The sequence below is a fragment of the Pleurodeles waltl genome, chromosome 1_2, assembly GCF_031143425.1.
Source record: "Pleurodeles waltl isolate 20211129_DDA chromosome 1_2, aPleWal1.hap1.20221129, whole genome shotgun sequence".
Lineage (NCBI taxonomy): Eukaryota > Metazoa > Chordata > Amphibia > Caudata > Salamandridae > Pleurodeles > Pleurodeles waltl.
In genome coordinates, this window is record NC_090437.1 from 338,037,485 (window position 1) to 338,055,980 (window position 18,496).

At 46.0% G+C, this 18,496-nt stretch overlaps 1 protein-coding gene across 1 annotated transcript in view; it reads left to right on the top strand.

Annotated features, from left to right (window-relative positions):
• Positions 1-18,496, top strand: part of SAXO1 (stabilizer of axonemal microtubules 1) — a 356,540-nt gene that overhangs the window by 170,985 nt on the left and 167,059 nt on the right. The window contains exon 3 of the mRNA XM_069239449.1: positions 5,691-5,893. Within this exon, the coding sequence (XP_069095550.1) occupies positions 5,691-5,893 (203 nt within the window). The remainder of the gene's footprint in view (positions 1-5,690; positions 5,894-18,496) is intronic.

Here is an 18,496-nt window from a genome sequence, read left to right on the forward strand (position 1 = left end):
CAGGCTCCAACACTCCTTTTTCACCCTTTGCTCTGCATTGTGCTCTTGTTTTTACACACACCAGTTCAGGGATACCCAGCATGGCTGCATGGGTTTTGAGTTCTACCTCAGCCCATGCTGAGGACTCCAAATCATTCCCTAGCAAACATTCTACTGGGTTTGCAGAAGAGACCACCACCTGTTTCAGGCCAGTAACCCCTCCCCATTCTAAAATCATCATAGCCATGGGATGGACTTTAGTTACATTATCAGCATTGGTAACTGGATATGTTTGCCCAGCCAAATACTGTCCTGGGGAAACCAGTTTCTCTGTCACCTGTATCCCTTAGGGCTTCTACTTTTGTCCCATTTATTAAGAGCTGCTGCCTGTATTTTTGCATGTTGGGTGGCCAGGCAGCTAGTGTGGCTATATCCACCCCATCCTCAGTGACTAAAGTAGCCTCAGTGTGAACCCTAATTTGCTCTGGGCACAGTGTTGATCCTAGCGGAAGACTGGCTAATCCTGTGCTAACTGGAGGAGAGTTAGTGGGACTTTTCTTGGGACAGGCTTTGTCTCCAGTTTGGTGTCCATGCTGTCTACAGGTGTGACACCAGGCCTTCTTGGGTTCAAAGTTTTTGCCCTTGTACCCATTTGTGGACTGTGAAGAAGCTCAGGGCCAACCCACTGGGCAGGTTTTTGGGGCCATTGAGAAGACTCTTTAGTTTTGTCCTTGGATGTCTCACCACCCTACCCCTGGGAGGCTTTGTGACCCCTTTCTTTTGGTCAACCCCTGTGGAAGTCTTGGTCACCCTTGTCTTGACCCAGTGGTTTGCCTTCTTTCCCAATTCTTGGGGAGAAATTGGACCTAGGTCTACCGGATGCTGATGCAACTTGTCATTGAAGCAGTTATTTAACAGATGTTCTTTCATAAATAAATTATACAGCCCTCAATCAGGGTGGCCTTCACGAGGTCATAGGATTCTGCATCCTTACCAGAGAGTGTGAGGAGTCTATCCCTACACTTACCAGTGAACAGTTCCCAAAGGAGAGCTCCCCAGTGAGATCTGTTTAACTTTCTGGTCGCACAAGCCCTCTCAAAAGCTGTGAAGCATTTGGTGATATCATCACCTTCTTCACATTTTGAGACAATCTCTTTGAGATTTTTAGGATGTCAGTATTCTCTCTGACCCTATTTATGTTGCTGCCACCATGAATGGGTGCTAAGCCCGTTTTTGCTCTCTCTCTTTCTATAACCAGGAGCTGTTTCTCCAAGGCTAATCTTTTGGCCATCCTTGCTAAAAGGATGTTCTCCTCATCGAGCCTGCCCTCAATGTTCACAGAGGAACTGGACTCCCCTGTGAAAGAACCAGATCCTGTGAGTCTTATCTGTGGAGACAGGGATCTTGGAACCCTGGTCTCCCTAGTTAGGTTAGGAGGGGGGAGTTCTAGCTCCTGATCCCCAACTTCTTCCCCATCTGAGAAGAGGCCTTCCTCCTCAGTAGGGTGGTCCCTGGTGTACTTTGCCAAGAGCTCCTGGAGCTTGACCTTGGTAGGGTTGGAACCAGTTTTATTCTTTCTTAGCTTACAGAGGGCCCTTAGCTCTGCCATCCCTAGATGGAGGTAAGGAGTGAGGTTGAGTTCCATCACTATGTCCTCTGAGCCATTCCTTATGCTACTAAAATTGGGATTACTTTTTAGAAACTAAAAAAACTACTTCTAATAACTACATCCCAACTTTTACAAAACTTAACTTAAAAAGAGATGCTAACAGGGACTTACACAAGGCCCTAGCAGGACTCTTAGAAATTTAGAAAAAATATTCAAAATTCTAAAATCTGTTTTCTAAAGGCAATTTTGGAATTTAGTTGTGTGATCAGGTACAGACTGAGTAGCCCAGCAAATGCAAATTCTTTGACCCCACCCCTGATCCACCAATGTAGGAAGCTGGCTCTGTATAGCCTGTATCAAAATGAGATATAGTGTGCACAGAGTTCACCAAGAGGCTTGACAGAGGCAATAATAGATAATACTAATGTTCTATTTGTGGTAGTGTGGTTGAGCACTTAGACTTATCAGAGGGTAGTGTTAAGCATTTGTTGTACACACACACACACACAATAAGTGAAAACACACACTCAATGACTTAACTCCAGGCCAATAGGTTTTTATATAGCAAAATATTCTTTCTTAATTTATTTCTAGAACTACAAGATTAATTTAGCAGGTAAGTACATTAAATGAAAGGTACTTTGCATAGTAATACTTAGAACTTTGAATGGAATCAACAATGTACACAGTTTTCTTTAAAATGACAAAAAGCTATTTTAAAAGTGGATACTGCAATTTTCAACAGTTCCTGGGGAGGTAAGTAGAGTACAGTTTTTGAGGTAAGTAACAAACTTACGGGTTCAGTCTCCAGGGCACACGTAGCCCACTGTTAGGGATTCAAGATAACCCCATACACTGAGCACCAGCAACACAGGGCCGGTTAAGTGCAGAGGTCAAACAGGAGCCAAAACAACATGGACGCCTATGGAGACAGGGGGTACTGCGGTTCCAGTCTGCTTGCAGGTAAGCACCAGCATTATCGGAGGGCAGACCTGGGGGGTTTAGAGGAGCACTGGAGGGTCCCAAGTAGGCATCAAACTTGCACCCTCAGCGGCACTGGTGCGGCCAGGTGCAGGGTTCAAACAGGGCGTCAGGTTCCCAATGGAACTCAATGGGTGGACCAGGGAGTCACTTACGCGCTGCAGGCAAGGCCATGACACAGGGGTGCTTCTAGGGCAAGCCACCAACTGGGCAGGGAGGAGAGCCGCCTGCTGGTCACCTCTGCACCATGGTCGGTTTCTCTCGAGTCTGGGAGCTGCGGGTGCAGTGCAGTGCAGTGCTTCTCCGGGCGTCGGATATCTTCATCCCGGGCAGTCGTGGTCAGGGGGATCCTCGGGATTCCCTCTGCAGGCGTCGTCGAGGGGTAGAGAGGTCAGCCCAGGGTGGACACTTGGTTGTAATTGCCTCGTTGTCCTCTCTGGCTGGTTGGTTCCTCTAGACCTGGGCCAGGGGCTTCGGGTGCACAGTAGGTTTGGACCCAGGCTTCTGGTGTGAGGTGGGAGTCCCTTTAAAGATGGTTTCTTTGTCTTCTTGTTCGACAGGTCCACTGTCCACTGGAGTTTCTTAGTCCTCAGTGAGGCAGGCAATCCCCTTGAGGCTTTTCAGGGGTCGCTGGTCCTGCAGAACGCATTGCTTCTTCTTTTGCAGCTTTTTGAAGGAGGAGACGGGCCGGTAGGGCTGGGGCTGAGTCAGTTGTTGTCTCCTTCTCTTCTCTGCAGGGTTTTCAGCTCAGCAGTCCTTCTTCTTTCTTGAGGTCATCAGGAATCTGAAGAGCTGGCTTCAGGGTCACCCCTAAATACTAAATTTAGGGGGGTGTTAGGGTCAGAGGGCAGTAGCCAATGGCTACTGTCCCTGATGCTGGCTACACCCTCCCTCTGGGGGGGCACATCCCTATACCTATTGGTCCTATTCCTCCAAAGGAAGATGGAGGATATCTCAAGGAGGGGGTCACTTCGGCTCTGGACACCTTAGGGGTGGTCCTGGCTGAGGGGATGACTCCTTCTTTCTCCTCCTTTCTCATTAATCCTCTGGACTTGCTGCCAAAACTGGGGGCTCGTCTAGTGGGTGGACATATTCACTGGCTGAAGTGCCTTTGAGTCTCACCGCCAGGTGTTACAGTTCCTGCAGGGGGAGGTGTGTAGCACTTCCACCCAGGACAGGCTTTGTTTCTGACTAGAGTGCACAGAGGCACTCATCCCATGTGGTCAGAAACACATCTGGAAGTGGCAGGCTGATTAGTTCGGCTAACATACAGGCTGCATCTCTAAGATGCCCTCTGTGTGCATTTTTCAATAAATCACACACTAGCATCAGTGTGGGTTGATTGTGCTGAGAAGTTTGATGCCAAACTTCCCAGTATTCAGTGTAGCCATTATGGAACTGTGAAGTTTGTTTTTGACAAACTCCCAGACCATATACTTAATATGGCCACACTGCGCTTACAATGTATAAGAATGGACTTAGACACTGTAGGGGCATAGTGCCCATGCAGCTATGCCCTCACCTGTGGTATAGTACACCCTGCCTTAGGGCTGTAAGGCCTGCTAGAGGGGTGACTTACCTCTGCCACAGGCATAGCCCTGAGAGGGCTGCCATGTTGACTTAGTTTTTTTCTCCCCACCAGCACACACACAAGCTGCAAGGCAGTGTGCATGTGATGAATGAGGGATCCCCAGTGTGGCATAATACAGGCCACAGGTCTCTTGGTACCAGGGGTATCTTTTACAAGGGACTTGACTGTGTGCCAGGGCTGTGCCAATTGTGGAAAACAAGGTACAGTTTTAGGTAAAGAACACTCATGCTGGGGCCTGGTTAACAGGGTCGCAGCACACTTTCAATCAAAGTTGGCATCAACGCTAGGCAAAAAGTGGGGCGTAACCATGTATACGTTTCAATCTGGAGAGTCTACTCATTCACCTGCATGTGGCCACTACACTATCCCATTCTTTGCCTGATGGTGGGGACTTAGATTAGCCTCTCCCATGTTTCTTACTCTTGTTATAGATTTAGTGAAGCTGCAGAGAAACTCTTGATACATTGTGAATGCTGGTTTACCGGGTCCCACCAGTTGACCCAACTCTGTGTTAATAGATGTATCTCCTAGCCAGACTTTGCAAATCCTGGTGAGTGTACCTGAGGCAGGTCCCTCCATCCTCTGTATCGCTCCATACTGCTCTACTCTTATTCTGGATTAGGAATGGTGACCTCAGAGCCAACGAAAAGAGCTCAGAGCCACAAGGGCTGGACTGGCAACTCAGGAGCTGACTGGCGCAAGACGGTTGCACTCCAACAAGTATGCTTCTGTGGTGATCGCCCAATCCTTCTTCAATCCAGATGCGATCAGAGATGAAAATTCTCTCATTTTGTCCATCTATGTATTGCACTAGGGCACCACAGAAAGGGTGCTGCAATTGTTTAAAAGACGCTTCTGAGAAAGCATGGCAGAGCTAACTCAGAGTGTAACTTTCTAGGCGGCCATCTAGGCTGCTCTTGATAATATTTTATTCACCTTATAAATGTTGCTGCAAATTTTAGAATCTATTTCATTGTATGTATGAGAAAAAGATTCTCCAAAGTAATTTTGAAGAAGTAAGTGACACAAATATTTTTGGGGAGATTTATCCAGCACAGACTGATCTGAAATATATATTTAATCACTGGCGTTACTAACATAAACTATTGCACAACATGTTGCAGTTTTATAAATGAGGATTTAGAAGCCTGTAGAATCTTACTTACAATTGGAAATTCTACAGTTCTCTAACTAAAGTATTTGTCTTTATGATGCAGGTACTTTGCAGCCTCTTCACCGCAGAATGCATTCTTGTCTGTAACTTTGACAGCCATGAAGGCTCTTGTATTTAGGGCGATTGGAAGGTGGCAGTCATGTTTTGTGTTTACTAGTTTAAATCTGGGGGGTCTAGATTTGCAGACCAGGGCCCCTTTGTCAACAGACCTTCTGTTTTTAAGCCTTGCTTGTCAACTGAATCGCGGTGGTATAAACACAATTGCATAAGTTGCATCAAGCAACCTAAAGCGATTTTACTTCCATACAGAACATCCATGTTGTGATTACAGAAAAGGTCTTTCTTCTCCATTATAGGGAAGCTTACGTTCCTCATGAGGTGTTACGACGAATATGGAAACAACCAGACAGGTATAAGCCAAACAAAGGGGACATGGACATGCTTACCACCTATAAGCAAGCATTCAATCCATACTGCGTCCAGAAAACAGCTTCCTTCCGGCCAATTTACATGAAAAAGGAAATTACTGCAAAAATGGACACGGTGGCCACTTATGCAGGTAAGACGTGAATAGCCAGAGCATTGTTCACGCAGAGGTGCCTCTGCTTCATAGCTCCTCATACTGATGTAGAAAACATGTTGGGTATCTTTGTGCCTTGCGAACTTTTCAAAATGAAACAGAATTAAAGAGGAATTTCAGTACTCAATTATTTTTAGATTGGATTGCGTCTTAAATGCTACTGCCTTGCACAGAATCTAAGACTTTACAAATCTTGAGACCCCAGGAAGGTGAAGTGTAGTTTTTAACAATACTTAATATCTCTGTAGGTACCACCAACCAGGTGAATGATACTATATCAAAGTCGATAACATCGATATTAAAAAATATGGTATTGACTATATCACCTATCACTACATCAACAAGGTAAAAGTGATATTTTTGTCATGGGTTATAATGCATGAAGTATGATGGGCGGGTACCCACCAACCGTCTTTTATATTCAGTATTTCTTGGATGAGGGATATGGAGATATTGAGCCTTAATATCCAACCACTTTCTGACATTACAAATCTGAAGGGGGAGGCTGCGTTGCTGCAGCTTTGCACAGATAGTGTCAGTTGCATCTTTGGTGAGGACAACGTTGCTTCTCTGAAATCTAATTTGTTTCTAGAGATTCTGAGAGTACATGGTCATACTACTCCAAATTCAGATATTTTGGGCTGGATTTCACTATAAAGACTGTTTAGAAACATCATGAGTACAACAAACCATGAATGATCCAGTCTGATAAAATCAGTTAACTTTATATATATCACTTCAGTGACATCGGTATTTACACTTGTGTGTCAGTTGTGGATGCAAAAGCACTTCACTGCAAAAAACGTTTATGGCAGGTATTGGGTGTTTTTTCTGATGGTTTAAAACATGGGTGGCAAAGAACAGGTTGTATCACGCTCTTGGACACATTTTGAATACATTTTGAAGATGGTAACATGATTGCTTTTACTATTTTTGCCTAAGATGTTACAACCAGATATAAACTAGAAGCAAGCATTAAGGCAAAAACCAGAGCACATTCATTTGCGCTCAACTCCTAATAGACTTTATTGTAAAAACAGGTCGAAATACCCTTTGCACTCATCTGAGACAAAATGCGGAAGTCTACGTGGTCCTAATAGTCTACTTAGGCTAAGTAAGGAAAAAGTTATATAAAATATTTTAACTTACCTCAAACCTAACATTCAAACTTAACATTCAGCCAGCCTTATTGGAACTATAATAAGGGAACAGGTTGCAGCACCTGGAAACCTAGAACACTATGGACCTCATTTAGAGCTAGGAGGGAAATAAAAATCCTTCAATTTGTGGAAGAAATTCTAAAGATGAACTAGAGTGCTCTGGACGAATTTCCTCCTCAAAACTATGGCCCATATTTATACTTTTTTAGCGCCGCATTTGTGCCTCTTTTTGATGCAAAAACGGTGCAAACTTACAAAATACAACTGTATTTTGTAAGTTTGCACCGCTTTTGCATCAAAAGACGACACAAATGCGGGGCAACAAAAGCATAAATATGGGCCCATGGCGTTAGTTTTTGGAGCTGCCACAGATTTACGCCTTCTAGTAAATCTGTGTGCAGCGTCAAAAGCAATGGGTGTTGCGTGGGTGCACCCATAGCAACAGCCATTGCACCCCCTCTGCCGTAGAAAACGGCATCGGAGGGGCTGACATTTCCAAGGCGGCATAAAGTAACTTAGCACCACCTTGTGAATGTGGTGCATAGTACAGCACCACCAGAGCGTCACAAAAAGTGATGCTCCGGTGGCGCTAGGGCCTTGTAAATCTGGCCTTATGTCTGGAAAATGGAGAGCCCTGATGTCAGAATGTTTGTGGCTAATCAGTTGCAAGGAAATTAAGGAAGCTTTCCGAGGTGGGAAATGACAAAAAGGCAAATGAAATAGAAGGAGAAGTAGTCTAGTGAACTTGGGGCTAGATCACGTCAGTTGGACCAGTGGTTTTTGCACTGACACTAGCCAATTTTGCATTAGCCTTTAACTCCTTAGGCTCTTCAGCGGTTCCTTTTCATTTATTCCTCCAAAATATCTTGGAACTCCACACCTCCTGGCCCATCACCTCACAAGATCCACCACACGCACACCCACATACACATTGGCCCCCTCTGCCCTTCCCTCCCCTGCATAACATTCTCATGGAAGTCATTTATGGGTCACCAGGAGTTGCAGCTGCGAACCCTGGCTTGCCCCTTGCGACCTCTGGCCTCAGAGGTGGAAAAATCAGTGCCTGGAACACAGGGGCAACCAGAGCCGAATTAAACCCTGTGGAGGACCCTAGGCAGTCGAAATTTCGGGGGAGGGGGCCCTCGCAAATTATCTCCTAATACATTTTTAATTTTTCCAACCAATAATTTTAATAAACCGTTATTATTACACAATACTAAACATTATCTTACGTAGTTTGCACCGCTTTTTTTTTTTTACAAACTGACAGAAGATGAGCTTTTAAGAGACAATCTGTTTTGTGAATCTGATGTGTATGGTTTATGTACTTTAAGTTGTTAATGAGTACATTACGTTAATACAGTATTTGCTAGTTTTTAATGTACAGTTTTTGTCTCTTTGAGTTGATACATTTTTTTCTATCTTTAGGAAACAGTTTAAGTAAGCTTGATTGTAATTTTCTTTCTTGATCAAATCCATATTATTTTGATCTGTTGTCACTGGACCTACTTTGCCTATTTGTTAATCTGGCACTGGAGGTAGCTCGTCCTAATGGACTTCGGTTGGCGCTCCACTTTCATGGTTTTCCGTCAATTTTTTGATGACACAAATTGTGGATAATATTATTCACTATTTTTATAATAAAAAATGGAGTACAATTCATTAGAATACGACTCTATCTGGCTGGCAGCTAGTAAGATGTAAGTAAAAAAGGCTTTCAATTGTATATGGTATGCATGCTTGGGTATGAGAGTGTGTTTATGTGAGAGTGGGTGTGTGCATTTGTGTGTGTGTGTAAGCTTGTGTGTGTAAGTCGCAGTAAAGGTGAAATGGCATGTGATGTCACTTCCACCTCCAGTTCCGTTTTGGTGAATTGATGTCCATGAAGGCCCTTGCTTCCAACTTTTCTCCTCTTTCCCATGGTCCCTACCCCAGTAATGCGATGCAGTTCAGTTACACTAGCGCCATCAAACCCTTTAAATCTGGTATATTTCATGTCACGCAATGAGACATTTCTTCCCCATGTTTCTTTCGCCTTTGCACAGTTGTGATAGCTCTTGTAAACTTGATCTTCCCTTCCCTAGAAGGTCCTCCTGGGTTTAGGAGCTCTGCCATGTAAGGCCCCAGTTACTGGGGCTCAGTTCCCTCAAAGGCTAACAGTTCTTCTCCCTGAGGAGACGGGACCTGAGCTTGTGTCTCATCAGAAGTTGGTTTCCCAGACTTCTTGCCTTTTCTCTTGGAGGCTTGGCCCGTTATTCCAGGCTCCAACACCTCTTTTTCACCCAGGGCTTTCCTCTGTGCTCCGGTTTTTATGCAAATCCATTCAGGTATTTCCATGCATGGCTTTTCAGTTTTCAGCTCTACCTCAGCCCATGCTGAGGTCTCCAGATCATTACCTAGCAGACATTCTATTGAGATTGCAGAGGACGCAACCGCCTTCTTCTGGCCAGTAACCTCTCCCCATTCCAATCAATCAATATATTTATAAAGCGCACTATGTACCCGTTAGGGTTTCAAGGCGTGGGGGTGGGGGGTGCGCTGCTACTGGTCGAAGAGCCAGGTCTTGAGGAGTCTTCTGAAGGTGAGTAGGTCCTGGGTTAGTCGCAGGTTGGTTGGGAGAGTGTTCCATGTTTTGGCGGCGAGGTAGGAGAATGATCTGCCTCCGGATGTCTTTCGGTGAATGCGGGGGACGGTGGCGAGGGCGAGGTCTGCGGAGCGGAGCTGTTGGATGGGGGTGTAGAAGTTGAGTCTCTTGTTGAGGTAAGCAGGTCCGGTGTTGTGGAGTGCTTTGTGTGCGTGGGTGAGGAGCTTGAATGTGATCCTCTTGTCAGCGGGGAGCCAGGGGAGTTTTCTCAGCTGGGGGGTGATGTGGTTGCGGCGAGGTACGTTGAGGATCAGTCGGGCGGATGCGTTGGAGGCGCCGTAAGTGTTTTGTCGGGATGCCTGTGTATAGTGCGTTGCCGTAGTCTAGCCTGCTGCTGACGAGGGCCGGTGTTACTGTTTCTCTTGTGTCTGTTGGGATCCACTTGTAGATCCTGCAGAGCATGCGGAGAGTGTTGTAGCAGGAGGAGGAGACTGCGTTGACCTGTTTTGACATGGAGAGGGAGGAGTCAAGGATGAAGCCCAGATTGCGTGCGTGGTCGGTCGGTGTTGGTGGGGTTCCTAGAGATGTTGGCCACCAGGAGTCGTCCCAGGCAGAGGGGTTGGGTCCAAGGATGAGGACCTCCGTCTTTTCCGAGTTCAGTTTCAGGCGGCTGTTTCTCATCCATTCGGCAACGGCCTGCATTCCCTCGTGGAGGTTGGACTTGGCGGTGTGCGGGTCCTTGGTGAGGGAGAGGATGAGCTGGGTGTCGTTGGTGTAGAAGATGATGTTGAGGTTGTATCGGCGGGCTACTTGGGCGAGGGGTGCCATGTAGATGTTGAATAATGTTGGGCTGAGGGATGAGCCCTGGGGTACGCCGCAGGTGATTTTGGTGGCTTTGGAGCGGAAGGGGGGGAGGCGGACTCTCTTGGGTTCTGTCGGAGAGGAAGGATGTAGTCCACTTGAGGGCTTTCTCTTGTATTCCGGCTTCGAGGAGGCGGGTTCTCAGAGTGTGATGGCATACCGTGTCGAAGGTGGATGATAGGTCCAGAGGTCCAGGAGGATGAGGGCTGATGTTTCGCCGTTGTCCATTTTGCGTCTGTCGTCTGTGGTGGCGAGGAGCGTGGTCTAGATGCTGTGATTTTGTCGTAAGCCAGATTGGGAGGGGTCCAGGATGTCGTTGTTTTCGAGGTGGCGAGTCAGTTGTGCGTTGACGATTTTCTCGATGACCTTCGATTTTCTTGATGACCATTCCAAGGTCACCATAGCTATGGGATGAACCTTGACAATGTTATCAACATCAATAACTGGATAATTCTGGCCAGTTATGTATTGCTCTGGGGATATCAGTTTTTTAGTCACCATGGTGACACTTGCGTCTGTATCTCTTAGTACTTCCACTTCAACCCCATTGATATATTGTGAGCCTCAAACAGTTAACACAACTAGCAACACTCCTGCTTCAAGCTCACATTATACTACTTACCCTTCTACTAAACAAAACAACACTACCACTAACACATCCTATCTAAACTGCCAGCTCATAAATGCTCGATCACTCTCAAAAAACAAGCACCACATCTACGACCTTCTCACAGACACACAACCTGACTTACTATTCATTACGGAAACCTGGTTGGGAGATGACATGGCACCAGTATTGCACGAAGCCCTTCCTCCAGGCTATCAAACCATCACACAAAACCGTATAGGCAAGAGAGGAGGTGGACTAGCTATTATATTCAAACAGGCAATAAACCTCAGTAAAACAGACAACATCTCCATACAAGGTTGTGAAGCCCTCCTTACCAGATGCCACCCTACTCCAACTTCCACCTGTAACTTTCTCCTCCTTTACAGACCTCCACCTAACAACTCCACTTTCCCAGATGCCTTTCTTGACATAGTCTCAAACCTTATTACACTATACTCCAATCTATGCATTCTTGGGGATCTAAACATTTGGTTTGACAAACCCAATATGCCCCATCCAAAAGCTATCACCACTGGCCTACTCGCATTGAATCTACATCAGATTGTACACAATCCCACACACATCGCTGGTCACATCCTAGATGTCATTTTTGCTAAGCCTGAACTTGTTACTATTCATAGCATCACACCAACCACCTGGTCAGACCACCATCTGATAACTTTCCGACAGACAACTCCACAAATCAACACACCCCACAACCACTTACATACATACACCTATCGACCATGGAGAAAACTCAATTTGGATCACTTAGAAACACAACTAACAGCAAACACAGATCTAGATACAATCAATTCTGTACCTAAACTTTATGAGTGGCTACAGGAAGCTTTTGATGTCCTAATACCACTCAGAAAAACTAAACATGACAAAAGAAAACCAACACCTTGGAGAAACACAGAACTTAAAAAGATTAAAAAACAAATCAGAAAGTTGCAGCGGACCTGGCTCAAAACAAACAACAGTCAAGACAAACTGCAGCTACACGAACTTAACAGGATATACAAATCATCAATCAAAAAAGCTAAAAAAAGATACTACTCAGACAGAATTCTAAATGCTCAATCTACAACCAAGGAATTTTACAAAATTCTCAATGAATTTCGAAAACCCACATGCATGGAAGGAAGTCATCCCACCACTCAAGATTTCACAAACAAATTGGCAACTCACTACACAACCAAGGCAGACACATTGGACTCCTATTTAAAACAGAAGAAAACCATCAGCACCAACCCCTTTACTAAAATACCCTTTAAGAATAAACCATCCCAACCTCTACAGTCCTTCAAACAAATATCCCAGGATGAATTTATGGATTTGGTCAAAGCAAGCAGACCTTCTGGTTGCCCTTCTGAACCTTGCCCACCACAGATCTTCAAGAACATCCTGCTATCTACTTCCGCTGCCACACCTGTAAGAAGAATCATCAACAACTCTTTAACTTCAGGAACTTTTCCTACAGACCTGAAAAAAGGCATACATACGACCATTATTAAAGAAAACAAATCTAGACCCGCAAGACCCCAACAACTACAGACCTATCACAAATGGACCTTTCCTGGGCAAATTGATAGAAAGAGCAGCATTCGCCCAGATGTCACAATTCATTGAAGACAATTCTATACTTTCAGACTTCCAAACTGGATTCCGCCCAGGAAGAAGCACTGAATCGGCACTCATGGCAATCTGGGACGATCTTAAAAACACAGTTGACCGAAATGGAGTTGCTGCACTACTTCTCTTGGACCTCTCAGCTGCCTTTGATACGGTTGACCATGACACTCTAACTCAAAGACTCCACGAAGCCGGCATACAAGGGATTGCGCTCGACTGGATTACTTCCTATCTCCAAAAAAGAGCAAATATCATCCACTCACCCCCTTCTCATCCGAACCCTACCTCACAAAAACAGGGGTCCCCCAAGGGTCAATCATCTCACCTTTGCTTTTTAACATCTACATGATATCTTTACCAGAACTGATCAATGATTTCCATCTCACATGCTACAACTATGCAGATGACACACAAATACTACTTCAATTAGAAGACCCCAAAAACATTGAAAACTCTCAAATCTTCAGTTGCCTCAGAGCCGTTGATCAGTGGATGACCTGGAGCCATCTCAAACTAAATACCTCCAAAACTGAAATACTCACATGTGGTGACTGGAAACATTATGACCCTCTGTGCGTCTGGCCTGACGATCTCGGACCACCTCCTCAATTATCCAAGGAAGTGAAAAACCTAGGAATCACCATGGATTCCAAACTAACTATGAATGCCCAAGTAGACAAATTAGCACGCACAAGCTTCATCACCTTAAAGACTTTACGACGCATTTTCCCTCACCTCGGATTTCCACACAAGGTGCAAGCTACTATCTCACTTGTATTATCCAAACTGGATTATGCCAATAGCCTCTACCATGGATCATCTCTATCTGTTATGAAAAAACTACAACGTATCCAGAATTCCGCAGCCAGGCTACTACTACATATAAAGCCGCAAGCCCACATCTCCCCTGCCTTGAGAGCACTACACTGGCTACCCGTTGCCAGAAGATGCACTTTCAAGCTGCTTTGTATCACCCACAAAGCTATACATGGAACAGGACCGCTTTTCATCAGAAAGAAAATGACCAAATACATCCAACAAAGAACCCTCCGCTCAAGACTGGCACCCCGCCTTAGAACACCACCATACAAGAAAAAGACTGTAGGTGGTACATCCTTCTCCGTCCAAGCAGCCAAACTATGGAATTCATTACCCCCAACTATAAGAGCCACAGATAACTTTCTTGTTTTCAGGAAACTACTCAAGAGTTGGCTCTTTCCTTCATAACCACCTTTTTCAAACAACTATGAACTGCATATGCCTCTGTGGATAATTATTTTTTATCAGATTATATGTATATTTCTATTTATTTATAGTTTCTTTGGAAACTAAAGCAAGGCTGTGCGCTCAGAGTTCCCATAGCAGAAAAAGATCTAGAATCCTTCCTGGAGGTGAACTGATGATGTACTAGAGCGTAATCAGTATCTGACTGTGACGCGCGGGTTCTATCTCCCTCTCCTGGAGACACAGAGTAGAAGGTTCTCCCTTTATAAAGCACCTGTAAGCTCCGCCCGCTGAACCACGCCCGTCCACCCTCGAAGTAGGTAAAGGAATTCCCGCCTTTTACCAGGATGATGGACAGCTTTCCAAAACGACCCCAATGCGTTTACCGCCGATTCCGGTGGTGCGTTGTTAATGCTCAGAAGCACGAGGACATCTCCACAAAGACGCACTAGTAACAATCACATTGCCAAAGGAACACAAGGTTGCTGGAGAGGTTTTTCCCCGTGGCCCATCACGTACCCTTAGTGTACAATATAAACGGGGCGTATAAAACATGCTAGGTTACGCTTACTAACATACTCGTAGAAAATACTCCGGTTGGGTAGGCCACGATGCTCATTTTACAGAAACTAAACCTCAAAGGAAGCACTTGCAATTATAATCGTAGCAGGTGCCGCAGTTTGAAGCTCAGCTTCTGGAAAGGACAAGCCTCCCTAACTCTTGGGCTTGGCAAAGATAAAGCACGGCTGTGCGCTCAGAGATCCCATAGCAGAAATGATCTAGAATCCTTCCTGGAGGTGAACTGATGATGTACTGGAGCGTAATCTGTATCTGACCGTGACGCGCGGTTTCTATCTTTCCTCTCCGGGAGACACAGAGTAGAAGGTTCTCCCTTCATAAAGCACCTGTAAGCTCCGCCCGCTGAGCCACGCCCCGTCCACCCTCAAAGTAGGTAAAGGAATTCCCGCCTCTTACCAGGATGATGGGCAGCTTTCCCAAAATGACCCCACTGCGTTTACCGCCGATTCCGGTGGTGCGTTGTTGATACTCAGAAGCACGAGGACATCTCCACAAAGACGCACTAGTAACAATCACATTGCCAAAGGCACACTAGGTTGCTGGAGACGTTTACCCCGTGGCCCATCACGTAACCTTAGTGTACAATATAAACGGGGCGTATAAAACATGCTAGGTAACGCTTACTGACATACTCGTAGAAAATACCCCGGTTGGGTAGGCCACGATGCTCATTTTACAGAAACTAAACCTCAAAGAAAGCACTTCCAAATATAAACGTAGCAGGTGCCGCAGTTGAAGCTCAGCTTCTGGAAAGGACAAGCCACCATAACTCTTGGGCTTGGCAAAGATAAAGCAAGTCTGTGCGCTCAGAGATCCCATAGCAGAAAAAGATCTAGAATCCTTCCTGGAGGTGAACTGATGATGTACTGGAGCGTAATCAGTATCTGACTGTGACGCACGGGTTCTATCTTCCTCTCCTGGAGACACAGAGTAGAAGGTTCTCCCTTTATAAAGCATCTGTAAGCTCCGCCCGCTGAGCCACGTCCCGTCCACCCTCGAAGTAAGTAAAGGAATTCCCGCCTCTTACCAGGATGATGGACAGCTTTTCCAAAACGACCCCAATGCGTTTACCGCCGATCCCGGTGGTGCGTTGTTGATGCTCAGAAGCACGAGGACATCTCCACAAAGACGCACTAGTAACAATCGCATTGCCAAAGGAAAACAAGGTTTCTGGAGACGTTTACCCCGTGGCCCATCACGTACCCTTAGTGTACAATATAAACGGGGCGTATAAAACATGCTAGGTAACGCTTACTGACATACTCGCAGAAAATACTCCGGTTGGCTAGGCCACGATGCTCATTTTACAGAATTAAACCTCAAAGGAAGCACTTACAATTATAATCGTAGCAGGTGCCGCAGTTGAAGCTCAGCTTCTGGAGGTGAACTGATGATGTACTGGAGCGTAATCTGTATCTGACTGTGACGCGCGGGTTCTATCTTCCTCTCCGGGAGACACAGAGTAGAAGGTTCTCCCTTTATAAAGCACCTGTAAGCTCCGCCCGCTGAGCCACGCCCCGTCCACCCTCAAAGTAGGTAAAGGAATTCCCGCCTCTTACCAGGATGATGGACAGCTTTCCAAAACGACCCCACTGCGTTTACCGCCGATTCCGGTGGTGCGTTGTTGATGCTCAGAAGCACGAGGACATCTCCACAAAGACGCACTAGTAACAATAACATTGCCAAAGGCACACAAGGTTGCTGGAGACGTTTACCCCATGGCCCATCACGTACCCCTAGTGTACAATATAAAGTAGCAGATGCCGCAGTTGAAGCTCAGCTTCTGGAAAGGACAAGCCACCCTAACTCTTGGGCTTGGCAAAGATAAAGCACGGCTGTGCGCTCAGAGATCCCATAGCAGAAAGATCTAGAATCCTTCCTGGAGGTGAACTGATGATGTACTGGAGCGTAATCTGTATCTGACTGTGACGCGCGGGTTCTATCTTCCTCTCCTGGAGACACAGAGTAGAAGGTTCTCCCTTTATAAAGCACCTGTAAGCACCGCCCGCTGAGCCACGCCCCGTCCACCCTCGAAGTAGGTAAAGGAATTCCCGCCTTTTACCAGGATGATGGACAGCTTTCCAAAACGACCCCACTGCGTTTACCGCCGATTCCGGTGGTGCGTTGTTGATGATCAGAAGCACGAGGACATCTCCACAAAGACGTACTAGTAACAATCACATTGCCAAAGGCACACAAGGTTGCTGGAGACGTTTACCCCGTGGCCCATCACGTAACCTTAGTGTACAATATAAACGGGGCGTATAAAACATGCTAGGTAACGCTTACTGACATACTCGTAGAAAATACCCCGGTTGGGTAGGCCACGATGCTCATTTACAGAAACTAAACCTCAAAGGAAGCACTTCCAAATATAAACGTAGCAGGTGCCGCAGTAGAAGCTCAGCTTCTGGAAAGGACAAGCCACCGTAACTCTTGGGCTTGGCAAAGATAAAGCAAGGCTGTGCGCTCAGAGATCCCATAGCAGAAAAAGATCTAGAATCCTTCCTGGAGGTGAACTGATGATGTACTGGAGCGTAATCAGTATCTGACTGTGACGCGCGGGTTTCTATCTTCCTCTCCTGGAGACACAGAGTAGAAGGTTCTCCCTTTATAAAGCACCTGTAAGCTCCGCCCGCTGAGCCACGCCCGTCCACCCTCGAAGTAGGTAAAGGAATTCCCGCCTTTTACCAGGATGATGGACAGCTTTCCAAAACGACCCCAATGCGTTTACCGCCGATTCCGGTGGTGCGTTGTTGATGCTCAGAAGCACGAGGACATCTCCACAAAGATGCACTAGTAACAATCGCATTGCCAAAGGAAAACAAGGTTTCTGGAGACGTTTACCCCGTGGCCCATCACGTACCCTTAGTGTACAATATAAACGGGGCGTATAAAACATGCTAGGTAACGCTTACTGACATACTCGTAGAAAATACTCCGGTTGGGTAGTCCACGATGCTCTTTTTACAGAAACTAAACCTCAAAGGAAGCACTTACAATTATAATCGTAGCAGGTGCCGCAGTTGAAGCTCAGCTTCTGGAGGTGAACTGATGATGTACTGGAGCGTAATCTGTATCTGACTGTGACGCGCGGGTTCTATCTTCCTCTCCGGGAGACACAGAGTAGAAGGTTCTCCCTTCATAAAGCACCTGTAAGCTCCGCCCGCTGAGCCACGCCCCGTCCACCCTCGAAGTAGGTAAAGGAATTCCCGCCTCTTACCAGGATGATGGACAGCTTTCTAAAACGACCCCACTGCGTTTACCGCCGATTCACGTGGTGCGTTGTTGATGCGCAGAAGCACGAGGACATCTCCACAAAGACGCACTAGTAACAATAACATTGCCAAAGGCACACAAGGTTGCTGGAAACGTTTACCCCATGGCCCATCACGTACCCCTAGTGTACAATATAAACACAGCAGATACCGCAGTTGAAGCTCACCTTCTGGAAAGGACAAGCCACCCTAACTCTTGGGCTTGGCAAAGATAAAGCAAGGCTGTGCGCTCAGAGATCCCATAGCAGAAAAGATCTAGAATCCTTCCTGGAGGTGAACTGATGATGTACTGGAGCATAATCTGTATCTGACTGAGACGCGCGGGTTCTATCTTCCTCTGCTGGAGACACAGAGTAGAAGGTTCTCCCTTTATAAAGCACCTGTAAGCTCCGCCCGCTGAGCCACACCCCGTCCACCCTCGAAGTAGGTAAAGGAATTCCCGCCTTTTACCAGGATGATGGATGGATGACTAAGTATTTTTTACCCATGATTCTAATTATGTATTGTATGTGCATATGTGTGTGTAGTCATGTGTGTGTGTGTGTATAAATATATATATATATTTGTATGTATGTGTATATGTTGTTTCTGTGCCTGGCATGTTTGTGGATCATTGCATGGCTCCTGGTTTTTTTTTGGGTTGTTATA